Raw genomic sequence first — 13,910 nt, forward strand, 5'->3', positions numbered from 1 at the left:
AATGAAGTGTAATTATGTCATAAATATATATAATTTACAATGTCACAAAGTTTGATTGTTTTGTTTTTATTGGAAGGTATGGCGCCATAAATATAGCTAGTCCCTTTTTTAATCATGTAATGCATGGATGGCACGTTTAGTTCGAAACCCTACCAAAAAATTCGTAATGACAAGCCTTGGGCACTACTAAAATTTTGGAAGAGTTGTGTTGTTTATAAACTACTAAATTGGCATGAATTGATCTTAATCTAAATATTTTTTTAATATTTTAATAGATAACATCGTTGACTTTTTCATACATATTTGACCGCTCAACTTATTTTTAATAAAAATTATGTGAACATGAAAAAAAATATAGGTTATAATTAATTTTAATAATAAATTCAAATATATGACAAAAGATCAACGATGTCATCTAAAATAATATGAAGGAAGTAGAACCAAATCCTCCTCAAAACTACCAAATGATTGGCAGCTCAAGAATTGACCTCAATCCAAACAAACCCATAGTTTACAGCATAACAAAAACATAACTGATTTTTACTGGATAACTAGCCAGTCTCATTTCTGAATTAAAAGGGGGATTTTCTAAAGACGACGTGTTTGTTGGACTTATAATTTGTCTGGACGCCGCCATGCTCAATTAACTCATGCACATGGCTGTCCTAGCAGCTGGGTTGGAAGTACCCTGTCACTGGCGTACATCTAAGATGTCTTGCTGTAATGTTCTATCAATATATTATTTCCATCTCACGCTTATAAAATATTTAACTCTTCTTTATTTCGTACAAACGATGGACGGTGAATCTGGACATGTATATAAATATAAACTAGTACATGATTTATAGATGAATCTTAAAAAAATGTTACAACTTCTTGCAATATGAAATATATTTTATATCATATTAGTAACCCTATAACTATATGTCTGACTCTCGCACACGAATTTTTGCATGCATAGTACAAGGAAAATAAGTGGGTCTTTGTTTCCAGGGATTAAACTTTAGTCTCTTGTCACATTGGATGTTTGGACACTTATTATTTATAAATAGTAAATATAGACTATTAATAAAACTCATTCATCATCTTAGACTAATTCGCGAGACGAATCTATTGAGTCTAATCAATCCATGATTAGCCTATGTGATGCTACAGCAAATATGTGCTAATTATGGATTAATTAGACTCAAAAAAATTTGTCGCGCGAATTAGCTCTCATTTCTATAATTAGTTTTATAATTAGTCTATATTTAATATGTATAATAAGTGTCCATCCGAGTGACATGGGCTAAAAATTTAGCCCTATCTAAACGTACCCTAATTACCTGAATTCTGATAAGCACGTGTGTGGTCTGAAGTTCATGTTTTTTTTCCTTTTCCTTGCACATGTTCGTTGTTGTTCGCTATCGTCACGTATCGCAGGTATGGACGATCGATCATTCATTCCATCACGGCGAGCTGGATCGGATGATCAGCAAGCTTATCAAGTTTCTCACTCCGTTTCAGAATTTTTCAAATCCGGATTCACTCCCACAGATTCAGAAACCTATAACCTTCACAGCCATCTCCTCCAGGAAACAAACAATAGAAAATTCAAAGTCAAGCCTCTGGAACCAAAGGAACAAGTAGCGTCCAAAAAAACAACAATTCTGAGACGATCCAAACGTCATCAGCGTGCATCATCTGAACCCACGAACACGCTCCTAATGGAAGCATCGTATCCTAGTTATGCCATCGTATATACTAATCTTATCTTTTCGCTTCTTACAAGCTAAAATTTCTAAAATTTTAGTTTTGAACCTTAAATTTATGGTAGTTTTTAAGGTGTTGCATCGCAGCTTATTTTTCGGCGTTAGATTTTAAATCGCTAAGAACACATACATATTTTTTTATTTATAAATATACTGTTTGTTTCTTTTTCTAAATAAATCAAACGATACACCCTACGTGTGTTAAAAGGGTTGACCCGGCTGGGCTGGTGGTCAGTGTCCATTAAATTCGGATATAGAGAACCGGAGTTGACCTGGAAAACTAAAACTAGACTTTGACAACGATCGATACGATGGAACGGAAGCTGCGAAAACAGCAGGCAGCTCATGGTTTTGGAGGTCGAACACACAAGCATGCATATGCTGCAATGGGGAAACCCTTTCAGCCCACAGGAAGTGATCCATCTGGCACCATATATATATATCGCACGCAGGCTGATCTGCATGGCATTGTGCAGCTAGCAACTCGAGATCAACGCGAGAGTGAAAGAGACACTGAAGTTTTCAGTTTCAGTTTCAGTTCCAGTGTTGCAGAAGCTCGATCGATCTGTCCATATATCTATATTTGATCATTTCGCAGAACACGCAGGAAAGACGATCGATCGATCGTGATCGAGATGGGCCGTTGGTTGAAGCCAGATGTAAGTAGAGGAGCCGGTGATCGATCGATCAATACGCTAGATAGCTTTCAGGATTATGCTTAATCGTGTAGTTTGTGAGTTAATTAGTTAGTTAATGTCTGTGTATAAGTTGGCTCTGTTGCTCTCTCTGCAGGTTTACCCGCTGATCGCCGCCATGTCGTTCGTGACGGGGCTGTGCACCTTCCAGCTGACAAGGAACGTGTTCATGAACCCTGACGTCAGGTGATCACCTATACCTGTCCACAGATTTCTCTCTGTGTGTGTCTCTCTCTATATATAAAGTATATGATTTGATAAATGTTTTTCTGAGCCAGTAAAATAACTTTAAGACTGCCTTCTTTTGTTTTTTTTAAAAAGTCGACGACATATTTGCGAAGGAAAAAAATAATTTACGAATAAATCTTTATATATGTGTACTTAGTGATACAGAAATACAAAGGCTGAAAAATAAGATATGGTAAAAGAAACTTCAAAATCAACTCTAAATTTAATGTTTAAAATATAAATTTTAATTTATAAACATAAGATACGGATATAAAAGTTTGACGATGGTGTGCACTGCAGGGTGAACAAGAACAACCGTCAGAGCGCGGTGCTGGAGAACGCGACGGAGGGGGAGAGGTACAGCCAGCACGCGTTCCGGCGGTTCCTCGCCACGCAGCGGCCGGAGGTCTTCCCGGCGGCCAACCGCTTCTTCGCCGGCCCGGCGACGGTGGCCAAAAGCGACCCTCGCGACTGATCAGATTCAAACCCGATCATCCGCCGGCAGCGCAGCCACGGCGACGACGACGAAGCTGATCGAACGTATACGTACGTATTAATTGTCTCATGTATAATCATGTAATGTGATATATGTGCGCGTTTGTATCATGTAATCGGAAAAAAAAAAGCGGGAGAACAATGAGAAGTTATAATTTCAGTGTTGCGTATGCGGGGTAAAAAAACAGATCCTCTTACTTACGTCTCTCTGATTTTAAGTTGCTGATGAAAAGGATATCGAATATTGGCCCATTTAATAGCAATTTATAATACTTAAAAATACTTTAGTTATTATATATTCTAGCTTAAAACTTTAATATCTCAAAGTATTATTTATGTAGAGTTACTGAAATTTTGGTATACATTCTCAAACAGCAAAAAGGCTCCATGTTTAAAATTGCCGTGTGTTTGTCCGAGCAAGACGTAGCCCAGAATATATGGTGGGCCGGACGAGATGGTTTTGGCATTTCAGAATTGGGCCTTTGCCCTTTGGTTCCTAATCCTTCACATTAATTACACCAGGTGCTGCCAATTTCAGCCTAAGACCCTGTTTGGTTCAGGTTTATCCATTAGTTCCTCCGCTTTAAACCTGCTACGAAATCCTGTTTAAAAAAGGGAAACATTCATAAGTGTGTTAAATTAGTACCGGAAGCAATTTCAAGCTCATTGTTTGATTTGTTGGACACTGGAGCAGCGAATTGGAAGTGCCTGTCTGTCGCTCACTCACGTCCATCTTGTATCCATATCCCATCTTCTTTATCTGTAAGTATTATAAGTACATGCACGGTATTTTTATTCATCATATAATAAAATGTCTTACTCCTGCACATGAAATTTGCATGCATGGAATTAAAGCAGGCAGCTACAAACAAGAAAAAACAAACATTTTCTTTGATGAAGTATGTGGTCCAAGTTCTCTCTCTTTTTTTGTCACTTTAAAAGAATATGTTTGAATTTTTTGCTTGTAATATTTGACAATTCGTCATATTAAAAATTATGGAAATATCATTTATTTTGCTTGTGACTTACTTTATTATCAAAAGAACTTTAGACATAATTTATTATTTTTTATATTTATACTAAATTTTTAAATAAGACGAATGATCAACTAAAAACTTGTATTATATTATAAAATGGAGGCAGCAGTAACAACGTGCACGTGTCCTCGCTGTTATTGTCATGTATGACGTATCGCAGCTGGGGATGAGCTGCGGCACGATGAGCCACCTGCTTAATCATTCCATATCCTTCTTCAGAATGTTCAAAACCGGACTCCCCACCCACAGATTCAGAAAAATCATCTTAATTAATTACCATCTATCTCAGTCAATCGATCAATACAAGAAAGAAAGAAAGATTAGAAAAAAAAAAACCAAGCACACTATCTGCAAATTAAGAACATGTTCGTTGACCTGACGACGGGGGGCCCAGCCTGACGGTCAGAAGCGAAGCCGGGTTGACCTGACCTGCACAGCTAGGGTTTTTGACAGCGACGCAGGCCGCGAAAAACAGCAGGCGGCTCATGGTTTTGGAGCTCTCCAACAGCTCGAGCTAGCGAATAAGCATGGCGTGTGTCAGCTGCCCTGCCCACCCCACAGAAAATCATGTGTGTGTCGTTCTTGACGTTCATGAGGTCGAGTGATTAGGAAGTATATATATCACGCAGGCAGAGATCGATCTGCATGGCGTTGTGCAGCAGCTAACTGCCAGCATCAACACGATCGATCGAGAGGAGAGGAAGAGGGTTCTTCTCTTTTGTTTTCAGTTTCAGTTTCAGGGATTTCGTTGCAGTCTTGCAGAGATTCTTCAGAGCAGCAGCTGCAGCTGCGTCGTCAGGAAGAGCGAGCTAGGGTCGGGTCGATCGATATGGGCCGCTGGGTGAAGCCAGACGTACGTGCTCGATGATGCATGGTTTTTTTAGTCCTCTTGAAAAAAAAAAGATGATTTTGATTTGTGATGCATGCAGATTAATTAGCGTGAGAGATTCAGAGTTATTAATTTGATCTTTTTGTGGTGGTGGCTGTGTGTGTGTGTTCTCTGCGTTGGTGATGATGGCATGCAGGTTTACCCGCTGATCGCCGCCATGTCGCTCGTCGGAGGGATGTGCGTCTTCTCGCTGACGAGGAACGTCTTCATGAACCCGGACGTCAGGTTAATTACCCATGCATCCCTCCAAACTCCTTCACTGCTCCAGCTTCACATCAGTGGCGAAGCTAGCTAAAAGCTTCGTCGGGGTCAACTCCATTAAACAATATAATCATGTTTAGAGATGATCAGTATTTTGTTAATAAATTATATAGAACTAACCCCGACAAAGGGGCCTACCTTCACCGCCCCTGTACACATGCTTCTTTATAAACAATAAAAACAATGATTATTTTTACAAAATAAAAAACAAAACAAACAACGATAGCATCTTCGGAACATATGTATTTTACATAGTTTTTAAAGAGAATTGTTTAGTTAATTTCTCTAAAATTCACATGAAACTCCTTCAAATCGAAAAGACCCTAGAAGCGAAACTTTTAACGACGTGGATGGTGCAGGGTGAACAAGAACAACCGGCAGAGCGCGGTGCCGGAGAACGCGGAGGAGGGGGAGAAGTATAGCCAGCACGCGTTCCGGCGATTCCTCGGCACGCAGCGGCCGGAGGTCTTCCCGGCGATCAACCGCTTCTTCGCCGGCCCGGCGACGGCGGCGGCGGCGGCAGCGACGACGAGTGACCGCGACGACTGATCATTACCTGCGTTTAATTGCTCAATTGCTGCGCTGTATTTTAGTCTCTATACTAGCCAAATGCATGAGAAGTTAATTAATTAGTACGTTCTACGGGTTAATGGATTGATGTACGTGTGAATATATTCCGGCTCGATCTGAGACGTGTCTGAATGAAATCGTATTCTGAAGAATTAATAAATAAATTAAGTTGGTGTTTTTTATTATGTCATCTGTACGTAGTGGATCGACTCAATCGGTTAAAATCAAGCGGTTAATTTATCTGTGTACAGAATTCAGGTTTCAGAGCTAGGGATACAATATTCCAAAGCTACTCTTGAAAACATTGTGAGTTGTGCGATAACTGCCAAATAAAGCGTGTAACGGTTATCGCCATATCCTGGCTGTTCCAGTCTGTAAAGAATCGTTGAATGGGTCAAAATATGACAACTATACAGCAGCAAACTTGCATACTTATCTTTTTTTTCTATATACTTATATTTATAAATCAAAATTTAAATATTTAACTTTAAATTTTAAGTAAATTTTGAGGCTTTTTTTCTTCAGTCTTGGCCTTTAAATCACTAAGTGTGTGTGTGTGTATATATATATATATATATATATATATATATATATATATATATATATATATATATAATTCATAAATTATTTCTATGTGCAAATATATCATTTAGCTTTTTATCCGAAAAAGGCCAAAATCACCCCCTTGCGTTACAGCTTAATTCTCTGGTTTCTGTATATTGAGCAATTTAATTCCCCTTTGTTCAACTTAATTCAATAAATCAAAGCAATCAGCCTTCTTAGCTTGATTGGGAGACATGACATTTTAATTAGAGAAATTTTACGGTATTTTCGAGAAAGTATATAATATATATATATATATATATATTAAAAAAGTACTTGCGATAACCACTACATTGAGACATGAGTTTTTACCAAAATATATGATATCTTAATGTCCTATCTAGAGGATGATAAAAAAGGACTCTTAATTATTATAAATATTACGTTTGTGAGTTAGGACGCATTCAGGTAAGGGGTGGGGGTGGGTAAGTTAAATTACCTGGCACGGAAAAGTAGTAATAGATTCGAAGTGTTGCGTTTTTCTAATAAAAATCGAAACAATGCACTGTTATTTCGAAGTGTTGTGTTTTTCTAATAAAAATCGATATATAAATTCATCATCTCATATTTTAAAATTGATTTTTTAACTTTTTAGTGGTTAATTTTATCATATATGTCATTAAATATCTAAAAAAATAAAAAATATTTCATCTCATTTTTCATTTATAGAAGAACATAGCTTATGTTCGTAGATGATTGTCATTACTCCAGACAGGTCCTTCGTGTAATTAAGCAGTTCGGTCAGTCCGTGCGCACCACAAGTTAACCGTGCCGATTCCTTCTTCCCTGTCCCTGCATCAGTGGCTACTTGAATTAAAGTCATCTCTTAACATCAAAGTGCAAAGCTTTTGTGCAAAAATGGAACAATTACCAATAGGCTGTGTTCCTTCTTCCTAGCTCTTTTTCCACTTTTATAATCATGTTTCCTCAGCCGGTAAACTATATATCTTTATAAATAGTTTCTATATATAAGTTCATCATCTTTATAAATTAGTTTCTTAACTTCATAATCAAAACTTTTTTCATCATCCATCTTCGAGCGATATAAACACAGACTGGAGTACGTAAGTACCAAGCGAATTGAAGAAGCACCCCGGCGATCACCGGCCGACGTGCAAGGCAGGCAAAGATATGAACAAATCCATGAGCGACCATTTCGAGGAAGATGTACAGAAGTACAAAGTCTAGGGCTCATCTCATTACTGTATTCTGAATATATATACAAAGAGAGTCTCTTGAGTACAGTACACTACATCTCCAGATCGATACGTTTTTCACTCCCTTCCCTTGGGATGAAGAAATGGCAGCTACTGCTGGAAATGAAAGACGCACAGTATTTCTCACCCTCCATATAAAACTACTGAAAAACTTACGGATCTGATCAAGCTAAGTACGTACTCTGCCTGTATTATTAGTCTTTTTCTGAAAAAGAAAAGGGTATGCTATTGCTTTACTGGTGCCTACGTTCGAGCGGCCATCATTTTCTGGCAGCCATTGACAGGTGATCTCGATCGGTTTTGTTTTCCCTGGATCTCACATGGAGAGAGAGAGAGAGAGACCATCCGTGTATAATCTGAAACCTACTTCGGCAGTATTCCTTTATGGATGAGAACTAAATGGCGTAAGATTATTTGATTTTTTATTAAAAATTCAATGGTATAAGTGATAGAAATAAGTACTAATCCCTCCGTTTCACAACGTAAAACTTTTTAGCATTACCTAGATTCATATGAATGCTAATGAATCGATATATATATATATATATATATATATATATAAATTGATGAATTTAGACAAGACTAGAAAGCTGAAAATCTACGTTAGAAAATGCGAGGGGATAAACTTTTTATTAAAAAAACGTACATTTAGTAGGTCAAAAAACACATGCATAAAATCTGAGAAATAATCTCCACCGTAGGGCCGAAAAAAAAACCTACGACCCTTTCTTTTGTACGAGCTTGACAGATGATCACACCGTGCATATATATATATATATATATATATATATATATTGCAGGTAGCTAGGCACCAGCAGCATAGTAGTCTGGTGTGTACGTGCCTGTATAGTTCCACATATGGCGTACGATGGGGAAAGGCGTATCTGGACTTCTGGAGTGTGTAATCTTCAAGCAATCGCAGCTCTCACTCAAAGACGTTTTTTTTTTCTGACAGTTTTTTCCCCTATAGCACGTCTCCGATGGTGGAGCCAAAAAGAGCCATATTTGTAAATAAAAATAATTTATGAATAAAACTTTTATATACATATTATTAGGGATTTAAAAACCAAGGCTAGAAAATAAACTTCGGTGAAAAAACCTAAATCAACTTCAAATTTAAGTTTAAAAATTAAAATTTTAACATATAAGGATAAGCAGAAGCGAAAAGATGAGCACGTAGAACTACTTGTCCATGCTCGTAATGTGATCAGTTATACAAAAGATGGTAGATATAGTGGGGTCTATAAATCTGTCATTATATTAGAGAGAAGTTACCTATGAGAATCTTAACCTATTAAAACTGTTTGTCCATGCAAATGAGATGATCAAAGAAATGCAAAAAAAAAAAAAAAGAGGAAGACTAGTCACAACTTTTGTTGTGGTAGCCTTTTGTCTGAGGACATGAACTATCCTTTTTTTTCTACATTTCTTTTATTTATTTAGTTAAACTAGGATGGATCAATATTGATAATGATCGATGCATGATCAAGTTAGGCGTTTGAATTCTTTTAGCATCACTAGACATGGCCAAAGCTAAAAACTGACTACACCTAGGGCTTATTCAATAGTTCTAGACATTTTTCCTCGTAATTTGTCTTACATCTTTTTATCGGGATTTTGAGCTTAAGCATAGGGCTTGTGCCCTAATTTCCCCCGCCCTTGTCTTTGCCACTTTTTTCCTTAGCATTTATCGCCTAGCATAGAGTACCAACGTCCACTATTTTCAGTTGTCCTACTATTTTAGTCATGTGAGATACATTAATTTCTCGAGAGAACACATCTACTGTTACGAAAAACACATCATGTTTAACCTCCCCATGTTAAATTCGTGTTTTCATTACCAGTTACCTTAACTTTCCTCTTGGGCCAACCATCCCAAACATTGTTGTTGTTGGTAGGCACCATGTCCATGACTCAAAGTTGATGATTATTTGGTTTATTCAAGAAAAAAGATAAATGACATATTTGTAAATTAAGAATAACTTATAAATAAAACTTTTATATATGGGTTTTTGACGATGTAGAAGACAAGACTGAAAAATAAACTGCAATAAATAATCCTAAAATTTACTCTAAATTAAAGGTTAAAAATTTTAAATTTAATTCATAAACATAAACGGAAACATAACAAAAAAAGATGACGGCGGCAGGACCCTATCCATCCAGGCCAAACAGTGAAGCAAAGGACCACCACCACAGCTCCCTTCCTGCACAAGCAAAGCCCACGAAAAAGGCGGCCCACCGGCGGCCCACCACACCACCACCTCGTCGTCTCCCTCCTTTTTATACCCGCCGCCGTTTCCCTCTCCCTCCCCTCCCTCTCCCCGCGTCCCCCGACCTCCTCCTCCATCGCCGGACGCAATGGCAGCCGCGCCGTCGACGACGCCGCTGCTGAAGGACGAGCTGGACATCGTGATCCCGACGATCCGCAACCTGGACTTCCTCGAGATGTGGAGGCCCTTCCTCCAGCCGTACCACCTCATCATCGTGCAGGACGGCGACCCCAAGAAGACGATCCGGGTCCCCGAGGGCTTCGACTACGAGCTCTACAACCGCGACGACATCAACCGCATCCTCGGGCCCAAGGCCTCCTGCATCTCCTTCAAGGACTCCGCCTGCCGCTGCTTCGGCTACATGGTCTCCAAGAAGAAGTACATCTTCACCATCGACGACGACTGCTTCGTGAGCTACTACCCCCCTTCCTCCTCCTCCGCTACGAGCTGAGATCTTGATCTGCTTTGATGCGGGCGCGCTGGATCTTACTCTAATTTGGTCCGGTCCATCTCCTTCCATGGCGCGATTTGGGCGGGAATTTTGGGATCTTGCTCTGGTGGGGATCGGATCTGGCCCTTGTAGTGTAGTTCTGGGTTGTTTCTTCGTCGGCATTGCCCAGTTGAGTGATGTCTGTTTTGCGTCAGGTTTTGCGAGATTTAGGATTTGGAATGTATAAAGTCCATTTCTTTGGTGTTGTTACTCCTTTTAAAAAGCCTTTTTTTTGTTAGGATCGTTTAGTTTAGTAGAGTGCAAAAATCGTCAATTGCTGCTGTGATCTGGGTAGGTTGAATGTTACTCTCACGTGTTGCGGATGAACGATTGATCTGCCTAGCTGAAAGCTAACTCCTTGATCCTTGGAGTCATGCAAGTAGTCGCGCTTGTCAGATCTGACAGTGCTTGTTTGGGTCTTTGGAATGAACGTTTTTGACTTAGCCCACTGCCGAGAAGCAGCAAGCATTGGATCTAGCTACATTTCCTTGGCCCTGTATTGCTTGCGGTTGGAAGGGGATATGAGCTGGAATAGGATATGTATCTGTGGTGCCCCACTGGGTTTTAGTATGTTTCTATATATCGCCTTGCCGCCGTGCTTTGTCGGTTGCGTTAATGCATATGTACGTTTATTACTCTATTTGTGCTTTGAGGTCGTGATCAGTAGTCTGTTGATCTTTTCTACAGAATACAGCAATGTTTTCTTGTTAGAAACAAGAAAGAAAAAAAGTAAACTTATATACTGTAGTGTCTTTGGACTGCGTAGTATATGCACTTTGGTTTGGGGCCATCCTATCTTTGTTATTGGCTACACATCGTTTTCTGGATTTTTTTTTTAATTAGGAATGATGCCTTTAACATAAAACGTTAGGATGAAGCCAATCTTAAGTTAGGAGCAACCATCCATCTAGATTATGAAATCATTAAGCACTATTAGTCATCAGTTGAGAGGCAGCAGGAACAAAACTCTTGTAAGAATTAACATAAAGGCACATGGCAGTTTTCATAGTTGGACACATTCAGTGGTTGTTTTGCAGTTTCTTCTCCAGAAGCAGATAGCATGTGTATTCACATGAGGCACATGAGCATAAGGGTCCCACCTGGTTGCTAAATAATTTTATTTGTATGATTCATTAGGCTGGCTTATGATGTATGGATATACTGTAGAAAAATCCTTAACTATATGAATGGGGCTCTGTTGTTTGCAGTAAAAGAATGTTATGCCATCTTCTCTTTCATGTTCTTACTTGCATTCAATGATGATTTGTACGAGTTTTATAGGTTATTTTACAGTTGACATAGGCACATGAACATGCCATGCACAATAAAGTTTGTACCTTGGAATATGATGCCATTATTTTAGTCCTCAGTTGTTACTTTTTGGGTAATGCTGCTGATGGCTCATTGCTGACCTATTCCCTTGCAAAATTCAGGTTGCGAAGGATCCATCGGGAAAGGACATCAATGCACTTGAGCAGCATATCAAGAACCTTCTGAGCCCTTCCACTCCATTTTTTTTCAACACTTTGTATGACCCTTACCGTGATGGTGCTGATTTTGTCCGTGGGTACCCCTTCAGCCTTCGTGAGGGTGCCCCAACTGCTGTTTCTCATGGCCTTTGGCTCAACATTCCTGACTATGATGCCCCTACCCAGCTTGTCAAGCCCCTTGAGAGAAACTCTAGGTATTGATGGTACATTTTTGCCACTTTTCATCCTTTATCGATCTCTTCTTGCCAAATTGATGTTCTGTCTATTGATATCAGGTATGTGGATGCTGTTCTTACAATTCCAAAGGGCACTTTGTTCCCGATGTGTGGAATGAACCTTGCTTTCGACCGTGAGCTCATTGGTCCTGCGATGTACTTCGGTCTTATGGGTGATGGCCAGCCTATTGGTCGTTACGATGATATGTGGGCAGGATGGTGCACCAAGGTTTGTTCTTTACTCTCCTTCAGAAGTTTTTGTTCTTTTCATTCTCCTTCAGAAGTGCATTCTGCACTGTGCAAGCTAAATTATTCTCACCAATCCAATCCAATCCATGCTAATACCTTCTATTTGGTAAAACAGGTGATCACAGATCACTTGGGTCTGGGTGTGAAGACTGGCCTGCCCTACATCTGGCACAGCAAAGCAAGCAACCCGTTTGTGAACCTTAAGAAGGAATACAATGGCATCTTCTGGCAGGAGGAGCTGATCCCCTTCTTCCAGTCTGCAGCCCTCCCAAAGGAGGCCACCACTGTCCAGAAGTGTTACCTTGAGCTGGCCAAGCAAGTGAGGGCGAAGCTCGGCAAGGTAGACGGCTACTTCAACAAGCTCGCCGACTCCATGGTCACATGGATTGAGGCCTGGGATGAGCTGAACCCGCCGAAGGGCGCCGTTGCCACCACAAATGGCCCTGCCAAGAGCAAGTGAGATGTGGTAGTATAAACCTTGTTTGTTCATGTGAACTACATCATATACTGAAATACTGAATACTGAATACTGTTGGTTTTGTTAGTGCTGATGCAGCTGAGATCACTTCGTTGTAACCTTAAATTTGTCACCTCCCTGCACAACCGTCCTGGCTGTTCTAGGGTGTTTACAATTTTGTGTTTGTGTGTGTGATGGAAGAATTGTAATGTCAGAACCGAATCACCTTCAAATTAGAATAAAGTTATTGGTTATGTTCTTGATCTTTGCCCTGGAATTACACAGCGTCAGATGTGTTGTTGCTGTTGTGCAATTATGCTACCTTTTGCTACGCCTCGATAAAACCTGTATTAAAAGCCATAAACCATCCCTGGATGCACAATTTGGTGTCAATTTAAATTGTCTTTTCCTTACTTTTGTCTCTCAAATTGCACCTAATCATAGAAATGAGAGGATTTACTACGTGCTTGTCCCTATTTCCAAAGATAACTGTATTCAGCTACGACTGCATTTCTGAAGTTTCAGTGGATGTTGGTCGATCAGACGTTCAGACTACATATCTGAACAATTTTCTGCTAATTCAAAACTACATTTCAAACTCAAACAATTGTCGGCTAATTCAAAACTAAAAAATGCAAAAAAAACAATTACGCCGTTGCCGGGGATCGAACCCGGGTCACCCGCGTGACAGGCGGGAATACTCACCACTATACTACAACGACTTCTTGTTTCTATTTGCAAAACAGTTATACTTATATGCAAGTTATTGTCTAGATTTCTTTGTAAAATAAAAGGATTGGATGGACCCTTCAAATTTCTACTTACTGACTTGGAAGGCTCTTTGTTGACTGCTTGCTGACCGAAATGGCCACAACCAAAAAAATAAAATATAAAAGTTGGCTCTAGAGTTAATTTTAGAATTTTTTTTCACTGTATTACAATTTCCAGTATAATTTTTAAAAATGATAAAAATATAAACATACAAATTTT

The 13,910-nt window shown here is 39.2% G+C and overlaps 3 protein-coding genes and 1 non-coding gene across 4 annotated transcripts; 3 read left to right on the forward strand and 1 right to left on the reverse strand.

Annotated features, from left to right (window-relative positions):
* The first annotated feature begins 2,385 nt into the window (after nucleotides 1-2,385).
* Nucleotides 2,386-3,412, forward strand: LOC102705450. Its single transcript, XM_006657869.2, has 3 exons — nucleotides 2,386-2,410; nucleotides 2,544-2,632; nucleotides 2,975-3,412. The coding sequence occupies exons 1-3, from the start codon at nucleotides 2,387-2,389 to the stop codon at nucleotides 3,147-3,149; spliced, it is 288 nt and encodes a 95-aa protein (XP_006657932.1). The 5' UTR covers nucleotide 2,386; the 3' UTR covers nucleotides 3,150-3,412.
* Nucleotides 3,413-5,032: 1,620 nt separating this feature from the next.
* Nucleotides 5,033-6,095, forward strand: LOC102700818. The gene is made up of 3 exons (XM_006658723.3): nucleotides 5,033-5,059; nucleotides 5,232-5,320; nucleotides 5,716-6,095. The coding sequence occupies exons 1-3, from the start codon at nucleotides 5,036-5,038 to the stop codon at nucleotides 5,903-5,905; spliced, it is 303 nt and encodes a 100-aa protein (XP_006658786.1). The 5' UTR covers nucleotides 5,033-5,035; the 3' UTR covers nucleotides 5,906-6,095.
* A 3,978-nt stretch (nucleotides 6,096-10,073) lies between these two features.
* Nucleotides 10,074-13,178, forward strand: LOC102705735 (UDP-arabinopyranose mutase 3). Its single transcript, XM_006657870.2, has 4 exons — nucleotides 10,074-10,428; nucleotides 11,943-12,193; nucleotides 12,275-12,443; nucleotides 12,579-13,178. The coding sequence occupies exons 1-4, from the start codon at nucleotides 10,108-10,110 to the stop codon at nucleotides 12,921-12,923; spliced, it is 1,086 nt and encodes a 361-aa protein (XP_006657933.1). The 5' UTR covers nucleotides 10,074-10,107; the 3' UTR covers nucleotides 12,924-13,178.
* Nucleotides 13,179-13,570: 392 nt separating this feature from the next.
* TRNAD-GUC lies at nucleotides 13,571-13,642 on the reverse strand. The gene has a single exon. It is a non-coding gene; the product is annotated as a tRNA-Asp (tRNA).
* Between the last annotated feature and the right edge of the window lie 268 nt (nucleotides 13,643-13,910).

Source organism: Oryza brachyantha, chromosome 7, assembly GCF_000231095.2.
Source record: "Oryza brachyantha chromosome 7, ObraRS2, whole genome shotgun sequence".
Classification (NCBI taxonomy): Eukaryota; Viridiplantae; Streptophyta; class Magnoliopsida; order Poales; family Poaceae; genus Oryza; species Oryza brachyantha.

Coding starts and splice junctions, on each gene's coding strand:
- LOC102705735 (XM_006657870.2), top strand. CDS start 10,108: ATGGCAGCCGCGCCGTCGACGACGCCGCTGCTGAAGGACGAGCTGGAC. Junction 10,429..11,942: donor CCATCGACGACGACTGCTTC/GTGAGCTACTAC, acceptor TGCAAAATTCAG/GTTGCGAAGGATCCATCGGG. Junction 12,194..12,274: donor CCCCTTGAGAGAAACTCTAG/GTATTGATGGTA, acceptor TATTGATATCAG/GTATGTGGATGCTGTTCTTA.
- LOC102700818 (XM_006658723.3), top strand. CDS start 5,036: ATGGGCCGCTGGGTGAAGCCAGAC. Junction 5,060..5,231: donor GCCGCTGGGTGAAGCCAGAC/GTACGTGCTCGA, acceptor GATGGCATGCAG/GTTTACCCGCTGATCGCCGC. Junction 5,321..5,715: donor TTCATGAACCCGGACGTCAG/GTTAATTACCCA, acceptor TGGATGGTGCAG/GGTGAACAAGAACAACCGGC.
- LOC102705450 (XM_006657869.2), top strand. CDS start 2,387: ATGGGCCGTTGGTTGAAGCCAGAT. Junction 2,411..2,543: donor GCCGTTGGTTGAAGCCAGAT/GTAAGTAGAGGA, acceptor CTCTCTCTGCAG/GTTTACCCGCTGATCGCCGC. Junction 2,633..2,974: donor TTCATGAACCCTGACGTCAG/GTGATCACCTAT, acceptor TGTGCACTGCAG/GGTGAACAAGAACAACCGTC.